The following is a 16,606-nucleotide window of genomic DNA, read 5'->3' as shown; positions in this document are numbered from 1 at the left end:
CGCAACTGCTTCAATGATTTGCAGGCTGGAGTTTTAATTTAGAGATCCTGAAGATAACTATAATCACTCAATGAGGAAACACGGTATTTGTTCCTTGTTTGATGATGAAACTGCTATTTCCGTCGCGTTTACAGAAGACTACGCTAGTCCAAGGATAAAGGGGAAAAGTGGAAGCCTTACTCAGGGGACCGGGCTCTGCTAAGGTGCTTGTCTCCACCGATGATGCTGTAGGTGTGGTCCTCAGCATCTGTGCACCGGGTGCGATGGCCCATGTTAATGGTGCTGCCACTCAGGAGTAGATAGATGGCAGGAGGATTAGAGATGTAGGGTCATCCTGGGCTGTGTATGAGACCCTGTCTTGGAAGAAAACATAATGTATGAGGGAACTGCCTGTTTGAAAGTAGTAGACATCATTTACTAAAATGCAGCTATCAAGGGGTAAAATATTTTAGTCCCCAAAGGACTAAGCAGCCCATCCTAGACAGCGCTGTATTCTAAGTGGAGGATCCAGAATTTCTGCAAAGGAGGTCTGAGTCAGCCTTTTAGGACCCAGAAGAATGTCAGGTGTCTGTACTCAGCAACACTGTCTCAAAGTTACATTGGTATTACTTATTATTTTAATCAACACCCTCAGGGCATTTTGTGTGTTCATTCATTCATTCATTTACTCATTCACTCACTCATTCATTCATTCATTCATCAATCAATCAATCAATGAAATGTGGTCTCATTCTGTTGTGCCCGACTTCGAACTAAGGGGTCCTCCTACCTCAGCCACACGAGGAATGAGTCGTCAGCATGTGTCCGCGTGTCCACTGAATATGTTTTGAAAACGTGTTTAGCTTTAGTTTTGTGCAGTACGGCTATACATACTTCATATAACTGTGATATTGTAGAAGGATGATGCAACAATGATCTTGAAATAGTGTGCTTCATGTGGAATTTAGGATTGACAATCTTTGCGTTGCCTTAACAACTCAGGGAGGCAGATGCGCTCCCTGCTTGCTCGATGGAATTAGACAATGGTGGGCTCACTCTGACTGTGATGTGTAGCCGCAGACCTCAGGTGAAAGCCGAGGCAGTTTGTTGAGTTTCTGCGGCAATGAAGGTTAAAATAAGAAGATTATGTCTAATGTTATTTTTATTAGCATTTATTAATTGTATGATAGTGGCTTCATTATGACATTTTATGCATGTACATAATGTATTTTGACCACAGTCCCCTTATTTGTGTTTCTTAAGACTTTGGTTGACATTCTGGAATTTTTTCATAAGTCCCCCCCCCACCCCCCAATTTGTAATTACTTTGATTTGGGAGGTTTTAAAATACCTGCATTATTTTCTTTTAATAGGCAATCCCGCAGAGAAAAACAATTCCGCTTTCTTCTGGAATTATGTCATCTGCCCTCCCTGCGGATTATCTGGTTGAAATTAATAAAATTTTGCTCACTCTGGATGACATTGAATTATCGCTTAATATTCCTGAACTAAACACCACTGTCTACGAAGACTTCTCTTTCCAGGAAGACTCTCTGAAGGTAAAAATCCAAGGGCTGAACTTAGTAGCCGTGGTTAATAGAAAAGGTACAGGAACAATGCCACTCTCCTGCTCCCTGCCTTTTCCCTCCCTCCTCCCCTCTCATTCCTTCCCTCCCTCCCTGTCCCCCTCCTTCCTCCTCTATTTTACCTTTTTCCTCCTTCCCTCTCCCCCTTCTTTCCTCCCTCCCTGTCCCCTCTTGTTTTTTAAGACAGGGCTTCCTTGGATAGCCCTTGCTAGTTGGACACTCACACCCCTGCTCCCCTAGCCTGTGGCGAGCTGGGATGACAGGCATGGCAACCACGCTCAGGCTCAGACAGAAGTGGCTATTGTACTTACTTAGATAATCCAAATCCTTGATGTTCCAAACTAGTGATAAAGGGTGTAAGTAGTGACTCTTTACCGTTCTCCCTGGTGGGGATACAACATTTTCTTTTTCCAATTTAAAAAAATAGAAATCTAGGTCTGGACTTTTACAAGTGCATACTTATTTGCAACAGCAGCAGTCTTAATTTAATGTGATGTAAACTCGATTGTCATTTGTGTCAAACGATGTCAGGTCATCCACAATGATTTAAGATTGGCTAGTTGCCCCATTGTGGAGTTCTGTATTGATTGCGAGTTAAAGTTTTGACTTCTTTGAAAGTTTTTCCCCATGTGTTTGACTGTACTTCTATATAAAGTCGTAGTAAAATCTCTGACAGATTTGAAAGTTCATTTTCTTATTCAAGCTCCAGTGATCAGGCATTTAAAACCATGATTCCAGACTAAAGCGTTTTTTTTTTTTAAACCTACAAAGACAGTTATTAAAGCTTCCTTGAAGCCAGTCAGAACATCAGGGTAGTGCTTTCCCATTACCATGGTGACGATATTCTTCATATTTTGGTGAATATACTATTTTTATATAAAAAATTCCATAAGAAGACCAACTGTGTCAACTAACCTGGACCCTTGGGTGCTCCTAGAGTCTGAACCATCAACCAAAGAACAAGCACAGGCTGGACCTAGCGCCCTCCCCTCCCTACACACCCTCCCCTCCCTACGCACCCTCCCCTCCCTACACACACATGTATAGCAGATGTGCAGCCTGCTTTGACAATTGTCTGACCTCAGTGGGAGGAGAGGCACCCAGTCCTGCAGTGACTTGATGTACCAGGGTTGGGGGATACTCAGGTGGGGCTTCTCAGAGTAGAAGGGGAGTGGGATTAGGGGAAGAAGCCATGTGAGGGGCACCAGGAGGATGGGGTATATGCAATTGGGATGTAAAGTGAAGAAATATATAAATTAAAGGGAATAAAAGAAGTCCCCTGCTTGCACATGCAGTAGCAATTAGCCTCCCTGTTATTCTAAACGAGTGTCATCTTTAGCCGTGATTCTGTTTTCGTTACTTCACTGGACTCTGTTTCTGTACAATGATGTGCTTGCAGAGAATCAAAGATCAGCTGGACAGACTCGGAGAGCAGCTCGCAGCAGTTCATGAGAAGCAGCCCGATGTCATCCTCGAAGCCTCTGGTCCCGAAGCCATTCAGATCAGGGACATGCTCTCTCAGCTGAACGCAAAGTGGGACAGAGTGAATAGGTTATACAGCGACCGGAGAGGGTAAGTGTGAGCTAAATGGATGTTTACTCTGAAGGAACTTAAGGACAGGTTCATGGGTCGTTGAAAGTGTCCATGTGTATGTGAGGATCATGGAAACCGTTTTCCACATAGTTCTAATAGGACCCGATTAATAAATAGACAGGAGCTTCATTCCTTTAAGAGAAATGCGTCCACGGGCACACAGCCATTTAGCACGTGATATCTTAATAATATGAGGACACCTTTAGTTTTTTAGCATAACAATAAGTCTCTTTTTTTAATTAGAAAGGATTTTATTAATGTTCCCTTCTCCTACATGCCATGATTAATGTGGACGGACACCAGAAGAAGCCTCAAGTAATTGAATTCAGATATAGCCACAAGCCCTTTCTTTCTGTTGTTTTTTTTCCTGTTCTGTATCCTTCAGCTTAATAGAATGTTTTAGAGCTTTTTTTGTTATTAGACTTCAAACAGGGGCCTGCGAATAGGAGTAGAGAAAAATGGGTGTGATTTATTTTCTTTTCTCCAGTAGTTGTGAATATAGTGGAATGCAAATACAATGTGAAAGAGCCCAACAAAAGTGCCATGTAACAGATAATTTACCACAGAGCAATACATTGGAAATGTTCAGATACAAACGCAAAGCATCATATGGTTAAATTTTTTTAGCTCTATAGTCCACGTGACTGTTCAATCAGTGAAGAAATAGGCTTTAACGATCTTTGCTGCTATGCAAGTTTATTAAACATTGTCTTTGTGCAGTTAGTGAACATCCTTCTGTACATCCCTGTATGTTTTTTTGTTAGAACAGGTGTAGTAGTTACTTTCTGTACTAGTGACACAAGTGTGGATCAAAGCAACTTAAAAAGGAAGGGTTGTTGGATAGGCAAGGCATGGCCACAGGAGAAGGAGGCTGGCTGGTCACATTTTGTCAGCAATCAGAAAGTGTAGGGAGAACAGAAAGAAGAGGTAAAATAAAACCTCAAAGCCTCTGCCAAGCTATGTGCTTTCTCCAGTGAGGCTATGTCTTCTCAAGTTTTCCCCAACTACGTCAAACAGCGCCACCAGCTGGAGACCATGTGTTGTAACCCACAAGCCTGTGGGTGACATTTCAACAGTTAAATGCCCTTTCAACAGTTAACAGCCCTTGGTTATTACGTGAAGACAAGCAAGATGTTGAAACTGTGTCTGTATTCTACCGTGACCTTGGCTACTGTACCCTGCCGGGGGTATTTATAAACTCGCCCTTCCTTTCTCACTCTGGCTAGCACTGACAGGAACATTTCACCAGTATTACAGTGATAGTTTCCATGTTGACTTTCTTCACCGTGTTCACAATGGGATTTGAAGGTCCCTTGTACCAGCAATGGCTCATCTTTTAAACCAAGGGCTTGCCACTTACTGCTTCAAAATGTTGTTTTCTACCTGGAAGATATTATGTATATATATTTTTGTTTATTTGTATCTACAGCCTTTTGTATGGCACTCAGAATGGCCTGGACCCTTTGATGTAGAGCCAGTTCAGTTATATGAAATTATATCGTATACTTATTCCCTTTATGATTGTATGCAATTAACAGAACTTACAGATCTATGCCTTACATTTGCTGTGTGTGAAGAAATGGTGTATGTTTTGAAACAACCTTACTTGCTTGAGTTCACGTTTCCGTGAAACGATCTATCATTTTTTTTTTTTTTAATCAGAGTTTGATGTCGGTCTGTGCTCTGTTTAGATCCCAGGTCTTACTTTGTCCTGCAGCTTCAGTACCATGAGTACGGTGCGCGTGCCTGGTGCACGCGCCTCTACTTTTCAAAAAGTCCTTCAGCAACTTTTTGGGCCTCTACAGTTAAACACTTACTAACTCTGATCTGCCTCATTGTTGTCAAACAAATGATCAATGTTTCCCCAACAACTCTTCACTGTCTTTACCGTTAGCAAGAATGTCATCACTTCAAGTTATGTATTTTGTATTCATTCAGTTGTACTAATTATGCCTTCGTGTACCATTAATTTTAACTAAGTGCTATGTTTTTATTTGTAAGCTGTCACTTTCTTCATCCAGTATGTAAAATTTCCCTTCCATGTTCTAGAAGAGTTATTCTTTTTCTTGGCCTTCATTTTAACTTGTTTTTACTTTGTTTTAATTTGAAATGAAGCCTTCTGTCAGTGAAGCCACATACTTCTAAGAGAGGAGAGTAATTAACCATGTCTTTATGTTTCTCTATACTTAAATGGTAAGGGAATAAATTCGGATGGATTAACATTGCCTACGATTAATCAGAAGTGTCTGTGTAAGTCACAGAGGGCAAACGCCTTTTCAACATAACACACTCAATTTAAATGGTTCTGTTGAAACGAGATTTGATTGACTGACTTTTTATTACGATTATTCGGTTAGCTCTGAGGAAGCTTGAAGATCCACTGAATCTATTTCTTGTGCTCCAGGTCCTTCGCCAGGGCTGTGGAAGAATGGAAGCAGTTCCACTGTGACCTTGATGACCTCACGCAGTGGCTGTCTGAAGCTGAGGACCTGCTGGTAGGCACTTGTGCTCCAGATGGCAGCCTGGACCTGGAGAAAGCTAGGACACACCAGCTGGTGAGTGTGTCCCATCCCAGGGGCAGGGTGTGCAGGAAGGTGGGATGGTCCTTCAGATGTGATGGCTGAGATGCAGCACAGAAGTTGGAACCAATTCTCTTGATTTCTTTTTTATCACTGTACTTTTCCCCCCTATGTCTAGTTCCCAGTTTTAAAATTCTAGGAAACATTGGTCATCGTACAATTTATAATCCAGGTTTTAAAGAAGTTAAAAAAAAAAAGAGAAGGTATTTTTAGGTTGTTAATGAGAGAGGGAGTTATTTTTTTAAGTATTTTTAAAATATTAATTTAAAAAATTAAGGTACATTTCTCTTCAGGAAATTTTATATTCATAGTAACACAAAAAAATTGTACCTAAGGCAGAAAAGTGTATGTCTGTTCACCTCTGCTTTGTGTCCCTATCACACAAAGCAGGTTTTTCTTTTCCCTTTCTTTTGTAATCATTAATTATTTTCATGAAAATCTATTCTCTATGGACAGAGCAAGCCTCTTGTAGGACTTAGCCTTGACTGTGTAGCACCCCAGCAGAGTGAACCCACCAACACAATAGGTCCCTAAAGAGAGTAGTGGAGCACACAGGTGCTCAGGCTTCCCTTGCCAAAAGTGTTTCTTGTTTTAGTACATTTTCTTTTTCTTTCTTTTTTGTAAAGATTTATTTATTTATTATGTATAAGTACACTGTTGCTGTCTTCAGACACACCAGAAGAAGGCATCAGATCCCATTACAGATGGTTGTGAGCCACCACGTGGTTGCTGGGACTTGAACTCAGGACCTCTGGAAGAGCAGTCAGGGGTCTTAACCACTGAGCCATCTCTCCAGCCCTTTAGTACATTTTCAAAATGTATTTTCTAAAGATAGTTCATGGGGAGTTGAGTACATTGCCTCCCCCTCACTTGTCAATGTGGTACTGTTTTTTTGTTTTTTGTTTTTTTTGTTTTTTGTTTTTTGTGAAAGTTTGAGTTACATGCTTAACCACTTGGGCACACTGAAGGTATTGGGACAGTTTGACTGAGGGGTAGAAATTCGTAATGTGTTATCTGTCCCAGGAACTGGAAGACGGCCTCAGCAGCCACCAGCCCTGCTTGATTGATGTAAACCAAAAGGGAGAAGACATTGTACAGAGACTCCGCCCCTCAGATGCAAGCTTTCTGAAGGATAAACTGGCCAGTTTAAACCAGCGCTGGAGTGCTCTTGTAGCTGAGGTGAAGGATCTGCAGCCCAGGTGAGGATTCAGTTCTGAATGTTTTAAGCAGAGGGGATGAAGATTTCATGGTATAGAAGCTGATCTATACCATGATATAAATATTACAGACATTTAAGACTTCTATTGTCCATGTTCCTTATTACAGCTTATAGGCTGTCAATTTCCTATGTATAAATTCTCTGGGGCTGGGGTGACGGCTCAGTCAATAACGTGCTCGCCACGTAAACACGGTGACCCTTGCTTTGATCTCCGGCACCCATGTGAAATGGTCTCTGTTGCAAAGTGAGGTTTCTTTGATGAAGGATCAGAATTAGAATTATCCGAGAGAAGACGTTTCTGTACTTATGAATGATGTTGGTTTAGGTAAGTGGTGGTTGTAAGAGCACATCCAGGTTCCATGACTTCACTAACCTTGGGTCGCTGTCTAGGCTTCCAGTACCAGGCATGGTTTTCATTTTGTTGAACGGGCCTTACTTATATCCAGATGGAGAGCTATTAGCCACACGGAGGTATTGCTCCTCTCTTGCACCTTTAGGGTTAATACATCGTGCTAGTCACCCACCAGAGGACTTCTGATCACTGTTTCCCTTCTACAGAAGAAAGCTATAATGTCAGGCAGTTGCTTGAGGGTTAAATGAGATAGTATTTGAGAAATGTGTACGTTTTAACTTTTTATTGCGAACATTTAAAATATCCAGTTCTTACAATACTTTCTCCTGAGCTTGTTCTCCTGGTGTGTTATTTCTGTGTATTGGTAGGGGTCAATTAATTTAATCGGTTTTATCAATATGCTCTCACACTGGGCATTCAAACATCACTAAGAGCTCAGACTGAAAAGATGAAGTTGAAAGGAAAAAAGTGTGACCAAGGCAAACATCCACAGGAAGATGTTGACACGGAGGCGGGAAAGGTGGGCTGTGGAGTTCGGTACTAAGGAAGAGGAATACAGAAGCTGAGTTTCAAGGCATTTAGGGCAATTCTCTGTGAATTCTTACTAGGGTGAGCCTTTCTGCAGCAGTAATACATAATCGAGATGATTAGCTTATAAAGAGAGAGTGTTTATTTTGGGTCTCAGTTGTGCAGGTGACAGTCTGTGAGTTAAACAGACTGCTTTGGCCTTGCTCTCATGAAGCCATGGGTGTGGTACTAAAAACTCCCAGTTCTACATCTTCTCTCAAGAAGGTTACCAGTTTCGTCTTTGTGAGAGATGGGCAGATGAGAGACAAGAGAAGGGCCACACGCATGGCTGTGAGAGAGATGGACTGATGAGGAGACAAGAGAGGAGGTCACAAGGGAGGTACCTCTGAATTACCTACGTGCCGTGCTCATGAATTCTCATGGATCATGCTCTTCTGCAATAATCAGATTATTGTTATAGTAATACATTAATATTAATATTAATTTACCATTACTAGTATTATCAATCAATTATTATACTCATAGACTCTATAATAAAATGCCACATATTTAATAATAAAACAATTGATAATTAATATCAATAATAAAAATTAATTTATATAATAATAAATGGTCAGGTTTTCTTAAAAAACAGAAACCTGATGCTGGCAAAATATTGACAAGAGCTGCAGAAACACCCCTTGGTTTTCAAGTGGGCTTCTGTGGTGTGTGGAAGCCATTCTTCCCCAACCTACAAGATGGCCTCGACACACTCTTCACTCAAGCTTTTGGAAGTGAGAGGAGTAATGAGTCTCTTTCTCAGCTTCCTGTATTTTCATCACAGCAATATTGGTTTTCAGAAATTCATACTGAAATTCACTTCTGTTCTCTAACCTATTTGTGTTGGCGCCTCTTTGGGACCCCAAGAGGTTCAGGGTCATTGAGAATTACCACGCTGCTTAGTTTGATTTTGTACTGAGAGCCTGAAGGTAAATATTTGCACGTTTACAGTTTATGGTGTCCTGCCTTAATAGGCAGTCTTACCCAGCGTTTGGCCAGGAATTTAGAGTTTGTTTCTATGCTTATAGATAACAAAGTGTATATTATATTTAGCTGTTTTGCAGATGGAAATTACTTGATAATACTAGTTCTAGTTTTAGAGCATCAAAGTAGTCGTGATTATGAAACATTGGCAATTTTCAGTATTTCCGAAACAAAAGAACTATACAAGTGTTTTGGGTGTTTCTAAAGTTGTTAGATTAAATTATTTTTTACATTTTATTATGATTTCAATCGCCACCATCATTGCTTCATTTGGTATTTCTTTAAATCTCGAAGTGCATTTTTTTAAAGATAAGTTATATCTTAAGCAATTTCATTAGGTTTAAAAAGTTAATTATTATATCTTTCCACTGTGACTGTTATTATTATGTAATGTTAACATATAATTATATATAGCACATTGACATAATATGCACTATATGCATATTTTGTTGTATGTATTGTATCACTTTATGCTTTTTATGGCTAAAATATAAGCGGTAGCCTGAGAACGTTAGTTCCCGTTAGGGATGAGACGGAGTAATTTATTAAAGTGTCGTACTCAGTTTTCAATCAGGGTCTAATTGCAGTAGCTTAAAAGTAACGATTCCACTAAGCTCTCAACAGCTTCCAAACTTTATTTTCTTAAATCTGCAGTCTTACTCGTCATCTTGGCTCTGCTTATACCTCATTTTCTGTCAGATGCTGGTAACCCTAGGTGTTATTTTTACACCATTTAAAGAGTCTTACTGGGGAGTTCCGCTCTCCATGTCCTCTTGCCTGCGGTCTCACGTGCGCCCTTCAGACCTTGGCTGGATCTTCCCTTCATCTCCTTTATGTAATGTGACACCCTGTGCATATATTATATTTACTTTAATGAACTAGTTGATCATGTATGTTTGTCTAATACTTGTACAAGACTTCAATTCTCAGCACTTTCCTTACTCATATTTGCTGTCAGTGGGTACAGTGGACAAACACCGTGACCTTGTGAATAAAAGAAAACCTGATGTCTTCCTGTCTCCATGGAGAACTCGGATAATTATTCATCTTTCCTTATTTTACACAAGGATGTTTTTATTTATCCTTAACTTACTGTATTATATAGCAATAGCCAACTTAAACATTTTTATATTAACTTGCCATTTCATTTTTATGGTGAGAAGATAAGAGTTTTCAGTGTGTCTGAAATAAGGAAAAAAATCCCTTTAGTCTTGTACATAATCTTCAGTAAGGTGGTCTGTATACATGACTGTTAATGTTCATTTAAAAATACACACTTAATATAATTATTAGAAATTCTTTCTGTTGAGGCTATGGGGTCAGGGTTTCCAAAGCAAATGTACACTGTTTTGCTTACTCAGTAATTTCTGTCAATATTTTCCGTACTGTGTTCTTTTAGGCTAAAAGGAGAAAGTAAGCAGGTGTCGGGGTACAGGAAACGGCTGGATGAGGTCGTCTGCTGGTTAACAAAAGTGGAGAACGCGGTGCAGAAGAGATCAACCCCTGACCCGGAAGAAAACCCGTGGGAATTAACAGTAAGGAGTTTGTCTGTAGATTTCCAGAGCCTTCTAATGCAGGATCAGTACACTTGAGGAATAGTTTTGACTGAAACTGAGAGGGAGGCACAACTCTGTCCTTCATGATAAGTGTGGTAAATTTGAAAGAGTTCTTTTGTTTGAAAAATCTCCATTAGTTTTCATTGTTTTGGTGATGCAGAGATCAAACCAAAGATTAGTAACTCTGACCTTGATGTTTGATTAAAAGATGGAGACGATCTTAAGGTGACGTAGAACACAGCACAGCCATGGAGTATAGTTTTTGCCTTTACATTTGGAAGGTAGTTGCTGGCTATTGTTCATCACGGCGACTTTTACAAGAGAATCCTGGGTGTTGTGCAGTTACCTCATGGCGGCTTGATGCAGGCTGAGGGTTACTGTGCAGCAGAGTTTCTTCAACAGGAGTTTGGGATGGTCATACATCTGCACACATGCACACACACATGCACACACAGTCTATAAAAATACGTAGATATAATAGATACCTAAACACCAAATCTCTGGCAATATTCAGATCCATAGGCATTTGTGTCCATATTAAGAATTGAGACATTGATAGTAGAACATTGAACAAGAATTTATTTCCCAAGAGAATCATGGACATGGTAAGATGGCTCGTCAGATAAGACACTCACTGGTTGTCTGGTAACCTGATTCTGTCCCCCAGCCAGCGTTAACAATCTGCATGTGAAGGCAAGCCTCTGGAGTGCCAGCATTCTTGCAGACAGATGCTAGGTAGAGACAGGAGAATTACTCAGGTTCCTGAGGGCCAGCTAGCCTGGGTCCTCAGGACAAGAGAAACCCCACTTAAGTAAGGTGGAAGGAGAGAACTGACTCCCAGATTTGTCCTCTGATCTCCACCTGTGTGCATGCATGGTGCTTGCACACACACACACACACACACACACACACACACACACACACTCGTGCATGCACACCCACTCACATTTAAAATAATGACACAAAAAATTGTATTTGAATGTGATTAAAAAAATATATATGCACCCACATATAAAACCATGTTAACTAATTTGAGAAGTGGTTTTGCCATAGAGACATATGGTCGAAGTATTTTTGAGAAGGAAACGTTTAGGAACGATGGGAAATTGTTCACTAACTTTTTTCTTGAAGTCTGAGGATATTCCTAATTTATGTAAAGAGTCAAGAATTTTCTTCAAATATCCTGTTCATAAAGTATTTGGAAGATTGACAGAGGGTGGGGCAGTATGTTAAGGTGGAGAGACAGAGCAGTGATCAGGACGAACCTTAACAAGTTAAATCTAGTTTGACCCTGGTGAAGGGGCTGTTGGCCCTAGAGTGTTGGCCCAGCAGATCCGAGCACTAAATGCTCTTGCCGAGGCCCCAAGTGCAGTTCCCAGCACCCATGTCAGGCAGGCAGCTTGCAACTGCCTGTAACTACAGCTCCCAGGAACTCTATGCCTTCTTTTAGATTGTGAGCTCACATGTATGTCCCTCCTACCAACATATACACTCTATTAGGAATAATAATAATGAAAGTGTGTAAACGTTTAGGAACATGCACCTGACTGTATGTCCGTGCCCTCAGAGCAGCCTTCTAACCACGGCCGTTTGCTGTTTCAGGATTTAGCCCAAGAGATGGACGCTCAGGCTGAAAACATTAAGTGGCTGAACAGAGCCGAACTGGAAATGCTTTCAGACAAAAATCTGAGTTTGTGCGAGAGAGATAATCTTTCAGAAAGCTTGAGGAATGTAAACACAATGTGGACCAAGGTATGCATGTGGGGATCCTGTAACATGTTCCTCATGTCCATTGACTTTGAGAATTAGGCTTGCTTTGGTGTGTGTGAGTGTGTGTGAGAGAGACAGGGAGGGAGAGGAGGAGGGGGAGGGGAGAGGAAGAGGAAGAGGGAGAGGGAGAGGGAGGGAAAGGAGGAGGGGGAGAGGGAGGGAAAGGGGGAGGGGGAGAGGGAGGGAAAGGGGGAGGGGGAGAGGGAGGGAAAGGGGGAGGGGGAGAGGGAGGGAAAGGGGGAGGGGGAGAGGGAGGAGTACCACAGGTAAGGGAACAACTTTTGGGAATTGGTTCTCTTCTCCCATGTGGGTTCCCTGGATTGACCTAAGGTTGTAAGACTTGGTGCAAGCACTCTTATCAGATGAGTTGTCTTGCTGACCCCTAGTTACTGATTTCTTGATTAAAGAATTGTTCTCTTGCTGCTGCTCTAAGTGTGTAGATACAGGTTTGGCATATGTGTGTTTTTTCCATGCATATATATATATATATATATATTATTCATAATATATATTTTCATTCACTATCACATGTATTCTCAAAGAATATTTTTTTACTTTGCATGGGATTCTTTGTTCCAGGGACTGTCTATATTTCACATTATGATTGTCAATTGGAATTTGGCGATAAAATGCCAGTAATTATGTTCTGAAAATAAAGACCTTAAGATAGCTTCTTGATGTTGAACAAGACTTTCCCACGTCTGTCTATTTTTGGTGATTTCTAATCCTTTAGTATGTTTCTATTATTAGGTTACAGTGGAATTTAATAACAAATTGACAAAAATTAAACTAAAATGGGAGTTATGTTTCTTATATGATTACTTTGTTTTTCAGTGGAAATGGTTAAAGGTAAATCTAATCATAGGATTCTCTTTATTTTGTCTGGGTACCAGCTAGGTGGATGTATGGAGTCCATTTAGGACATGGGATGGATGTGTCTCACCCTTGACTGTCCCTCACTTTACTCTTTTCAGTTCTGTCAGACTGGAAGTCCTGTGGAATGTGTTGGTATAACGCTGTAGCTCTGACATTTGACATTTAGGGGGCTCAGGTAGGAGGAGAGTCTCCTCAAAGCCAGCCTGGGCTACACAGTGAGATCCTATCTTGAGAGGAAGAGAGTAGGAGGAAAGAGGAGAAGGATAAGCGATGAGGAGTGAGGTAGTGTTATGCTGTGTCTGACTATCTGTGTGTGCTTTCTAGATCCAGCCTCTGTGACTCTGAATTATTGTCCAGGTGGTCAACTGTTATCTGCATCTCTGGCCTAAATCTTTCTCTGTGCTCTACACTTGGACGTTCAATGCCTTTGGACAGTTAATAGATGTCTCAAAACTTGAACTCCTGATTTCTACCTTTCCTTTGGGCCTCATTGTATATCTCATTCCTCAGTTAGTGGCATATATGTCTTTATTATTGCCTAAATCAGAAATCCCGAGTCATTAAAATGGCATATAAATTATATATGTAAACTGTAACTCAATTAAGAGATTAATTTTTCCCTTTCTTACATATTCAGACACACAGACCCAGACTGAGACACACCCCTCCCACCAGTTCTTTGAAGTCCCAGTCATTGACTTCTTCCATGCACTCCATGGATGCTTGGAAGGACAGGTGGACAGCTACATGTGATAAGGCAGATAAGGGTATTTTTTGATATGTAGATACTTGTTCCATAAATTGCTTCAGCTTTCTTTACATTAGAAAAGTCATAGCATAAATTGAACTACATTTTGCTACTTTGTATTACTTGTCTCAAGCCACAATCCTCTCTGGAAAAGCTCTCCTCCCTGGTCTCTCCTCATTGTCACTGCATAGTAGCCAAAGCTTTGTTAAGATGTAAGTGAGACCCAGTCCCTCCCCGAACAATGTCCACTAATGATTTCCCGTCTTGCAGAGTGTAAAAGCCAATTGTCCTTCCTGAGATTTATAAGGCCTCTCACAGACTGCTTTGCTGCTCTCTCTGTGTTTATCTGATGCTCTCTCTTCGACTCTCCACTCTGGAGATTTTGGCTCCTGTGTCATTTTCCAAATCCATTTGTATATGTTCATCCAGAGCATACATTTTTAGGGAGCACAGAGGGTTTTGGTTGGGATAGCAGAGGAAAGGGTACTGTCGTCAGTTGGGGAGCACGGTGATAGACAGCATTGAAGCTTCTGTTAACGCAGGAATTCAATTAACATAGATTTTAATATTGTCCACTTTGGGCAGTTATGACATCTAAGACAAAGCAGTGCTTTCTGTGGGGCAAATCTCACACATGTTAGGAACTGCTACTCTGGAATATTTTACTCATTGAGTTCTTTTATATACTTAGCAGGTTTTCACTACATCCCTGGTTCAGGCAGGGCTCCGCGTTAAGGATGAGGAATATAGGAAAAACGATATTTTTTTTTTTATCACCCAGAAAGTTTGTCATGGTTAAAACAAAGAGACCAACCATTAAAAATTGGAATCGAGGAACATCCGGGGGACACTTAGCATACTGTAGAGTAACCAAGGAAGGCCTGTGGGAGAAGATCTTATCTAGGCTAAGTTATAAATAAAAGATAAGTGCGGCTTAGGTGGAGGATGAAGGAACAGGCTTTGTACAGGGGAAATGCAGCAAGTGGAAGGCTCTAGAGGACACAGAATCAGTGACGTGCATCTGTGTTCCACAATAGACTTTTACATAAAAGTCACCTGAGACATTGTCTCAGAGACCAGAGTCTGCTACATTGACCAGATGTGGTGCTCTATGGAATTTGGGCTCCATCATGAGAAGAATTCACTACTTTGAGGGAAATAGACAGCAGTTGGTTATTTATAAATAGACTTCCGTTAGAAGGATTCCGTAGCTATACTGCCCTGAAGGATGGAGTCAGGGTATGAAGCAATGCGGTAGAGTTTTGAGAGATGCTTACAAAAGGCAGTTCCCGGAAAGATAGACTCATGAATTGAAGTTTGGATATGTCCGAATATCTGTTTGACAGAAAGCTGAGTGGACGGTATATTATTGTGGGGAGTTCTTGAGCCTCTGAAAACTCCGTGTAGGGAATGAAGAGTGAAAAAGATCAAAGGTTTATCCTGCACAGTGATGACATTTGACAGATGGTGAAGGAAACTTAGAGAAGCAGGAGATTGGTCAGACTCATGGGGTATCTACAGGACAGGAGTTGTGATGGAAATAGGCAGCTTCAATGGTACAAATGAGTCACACATGAGGACTGGTTGGCATCCTGGGAGTCACTGCTTGGCATCCTTGCCCTTGATGTCAGGGGAGGTAAGGTCTCCAGTAAGATTGCAGTGGGTGGTGAAGATACAGATGCAAGCTGAGGTGGAAACTGAAAGAAAATCAACTGAGCTGTCGTTTAGAAGAGTGGTTGTCTTTTGAAGATACAATCATCTTTGTCTTCTTCGTGTGTTCTTGATGCTACAGATATGCAGAGAGGTGCCTAGCCTACTGAAGACACGCACCCAAGACCCCTGCTCTGCCCCACAGACAAGGATTGCTGGTAAGAATGCGTTTGTTCTTTCGGAGTTATTTTTATCAACACAGACAGACTTACAGTGTGAGCATCCTATTGGAAGAACTTAATGAAAAACAATACACAATTGCTCTTCATAATCTGAATTCAGACTGGATGCTCAGCATGGGGAAAGACTTGTTGTTTCCCAAGTCAAAGATGTACCTGGATGGCCATGGGTCCTGCTGAAGGAAGGAGGGGGAAAGGTGGAAAATATTGAGCTAATTTAATGAAGAGATGCACCTTTTCAAGTCATCGGGTGTAACCCCTGATGGTGGGGTCTCGAGGGCTGCATCTCCCAGGAAGCCATGCACCAGCAAATACTCCTTTAGTTATTCAGAGCGCTGTGTGTTTTCTCATGATTCCTGTTTATTTCCTTCTATTTCCGTCGCAAGTAGTCCATATAGCCACTGTCACTGTGGCCTGGCTAACTCAGCTGGCCACTGTGTTCTGCTCCTCTGCACCATGGGTCTTCTCTCCTGGGCTTCTGTTTGGAAATCTGAGCTTATTATTGTTGGTCAAAGCTGTAACTCAATAGCTGGCAGGCAGATCTCCTTATACAAATATCTTTATAAGCCTTTTTTCGGGGGAAGAAGAGGGTCCCTTTCTTTCTTATTGAACAACTAGAAATTTGTATCTATGATTTTGCCAAGCTGCATGCATACCTGTTGGGGCTTTTTATTAGAATTATACTGAATTTATACTAGGTGCCAGGTAGACTTAGTTTTTGTCTTAACTGCATGTTGCATTGAAACCAACTGTCAACTTCTCTTAAACAAAAACAAAAAACAAAAACAAACTAAGAACAAAAACAAAAACAAAAGCAAGGGATCGAAGAGGTGGCTTAGTGTCTAAGACTACTGACTGTTTTTCCAAAAGATCCAAGGTTGACCCCCAGCACACACATGGTAGCTTGC

General features: G+C 41.1%; 1 protein-coding gene across 14 annotated transcripts in view; it reads left to right on the top strand.

The window, feature by feature from the left end:
- Utrn (utrophin) overlaps positions 1-16,606 on the top strand; it is a 503,427-nt gene that overhangs the window by 213,196 nt on the left and 273,625 nt on the right. For all 14 annotated transcript variants that reach the window (XR_010063620.1, XM_008758594.4, XM_008758593.3 and 11 more), the window contains 7 exons: positions 1,353-1,538; positions 2,965-3,137; positions 5,563-5,713; positions 6,761-6,936; positions 10,259-10,394; positions 12,018-12,167; positions 15,602-15,677. Coding sequence is in view for 13 of the 14 variants with exons in the window: in XM_008758594.4 (XP_008756816.1) it covers positions 1,353-1,538; positions 2,965-3,137; positions 5,563-5,713; positions 6,761-6,936; positions 10,259-10,394; positions 12,018-12,167; positions 15,602-15,677 (1,048 nt within the window). In the remaining variant the exon portion in view is untranslated. The remainder of the gene's footprint in view (positions 1-1,352; positions 1,539-2,964; positions 3,138-5,562; positions 5,714-6,760; positions 6,937-10,258; positions 10,395-12,017; positions 12,168-15,601; positions 15,678-16,606) is intronic.

Source organism: Rattus norvegicus, chromosome 1, assembly GCF_036323735.1.
Source record: "Rattus norvegicus strain BN/NHsdMcwi chromosome 1, GRCr8, whole genome shotgun sequence".
NCBI lineage: Eukaryota > Metazoa > Chordata > Mammalia > Rodentia > Muridae > Rattus > Rattus norvegicus.
The sequence above is the reverse complement of the archived record's forward strand: the minus strand, read 5'-3'. Positions and strand labels throughout refer to the sequence as shown.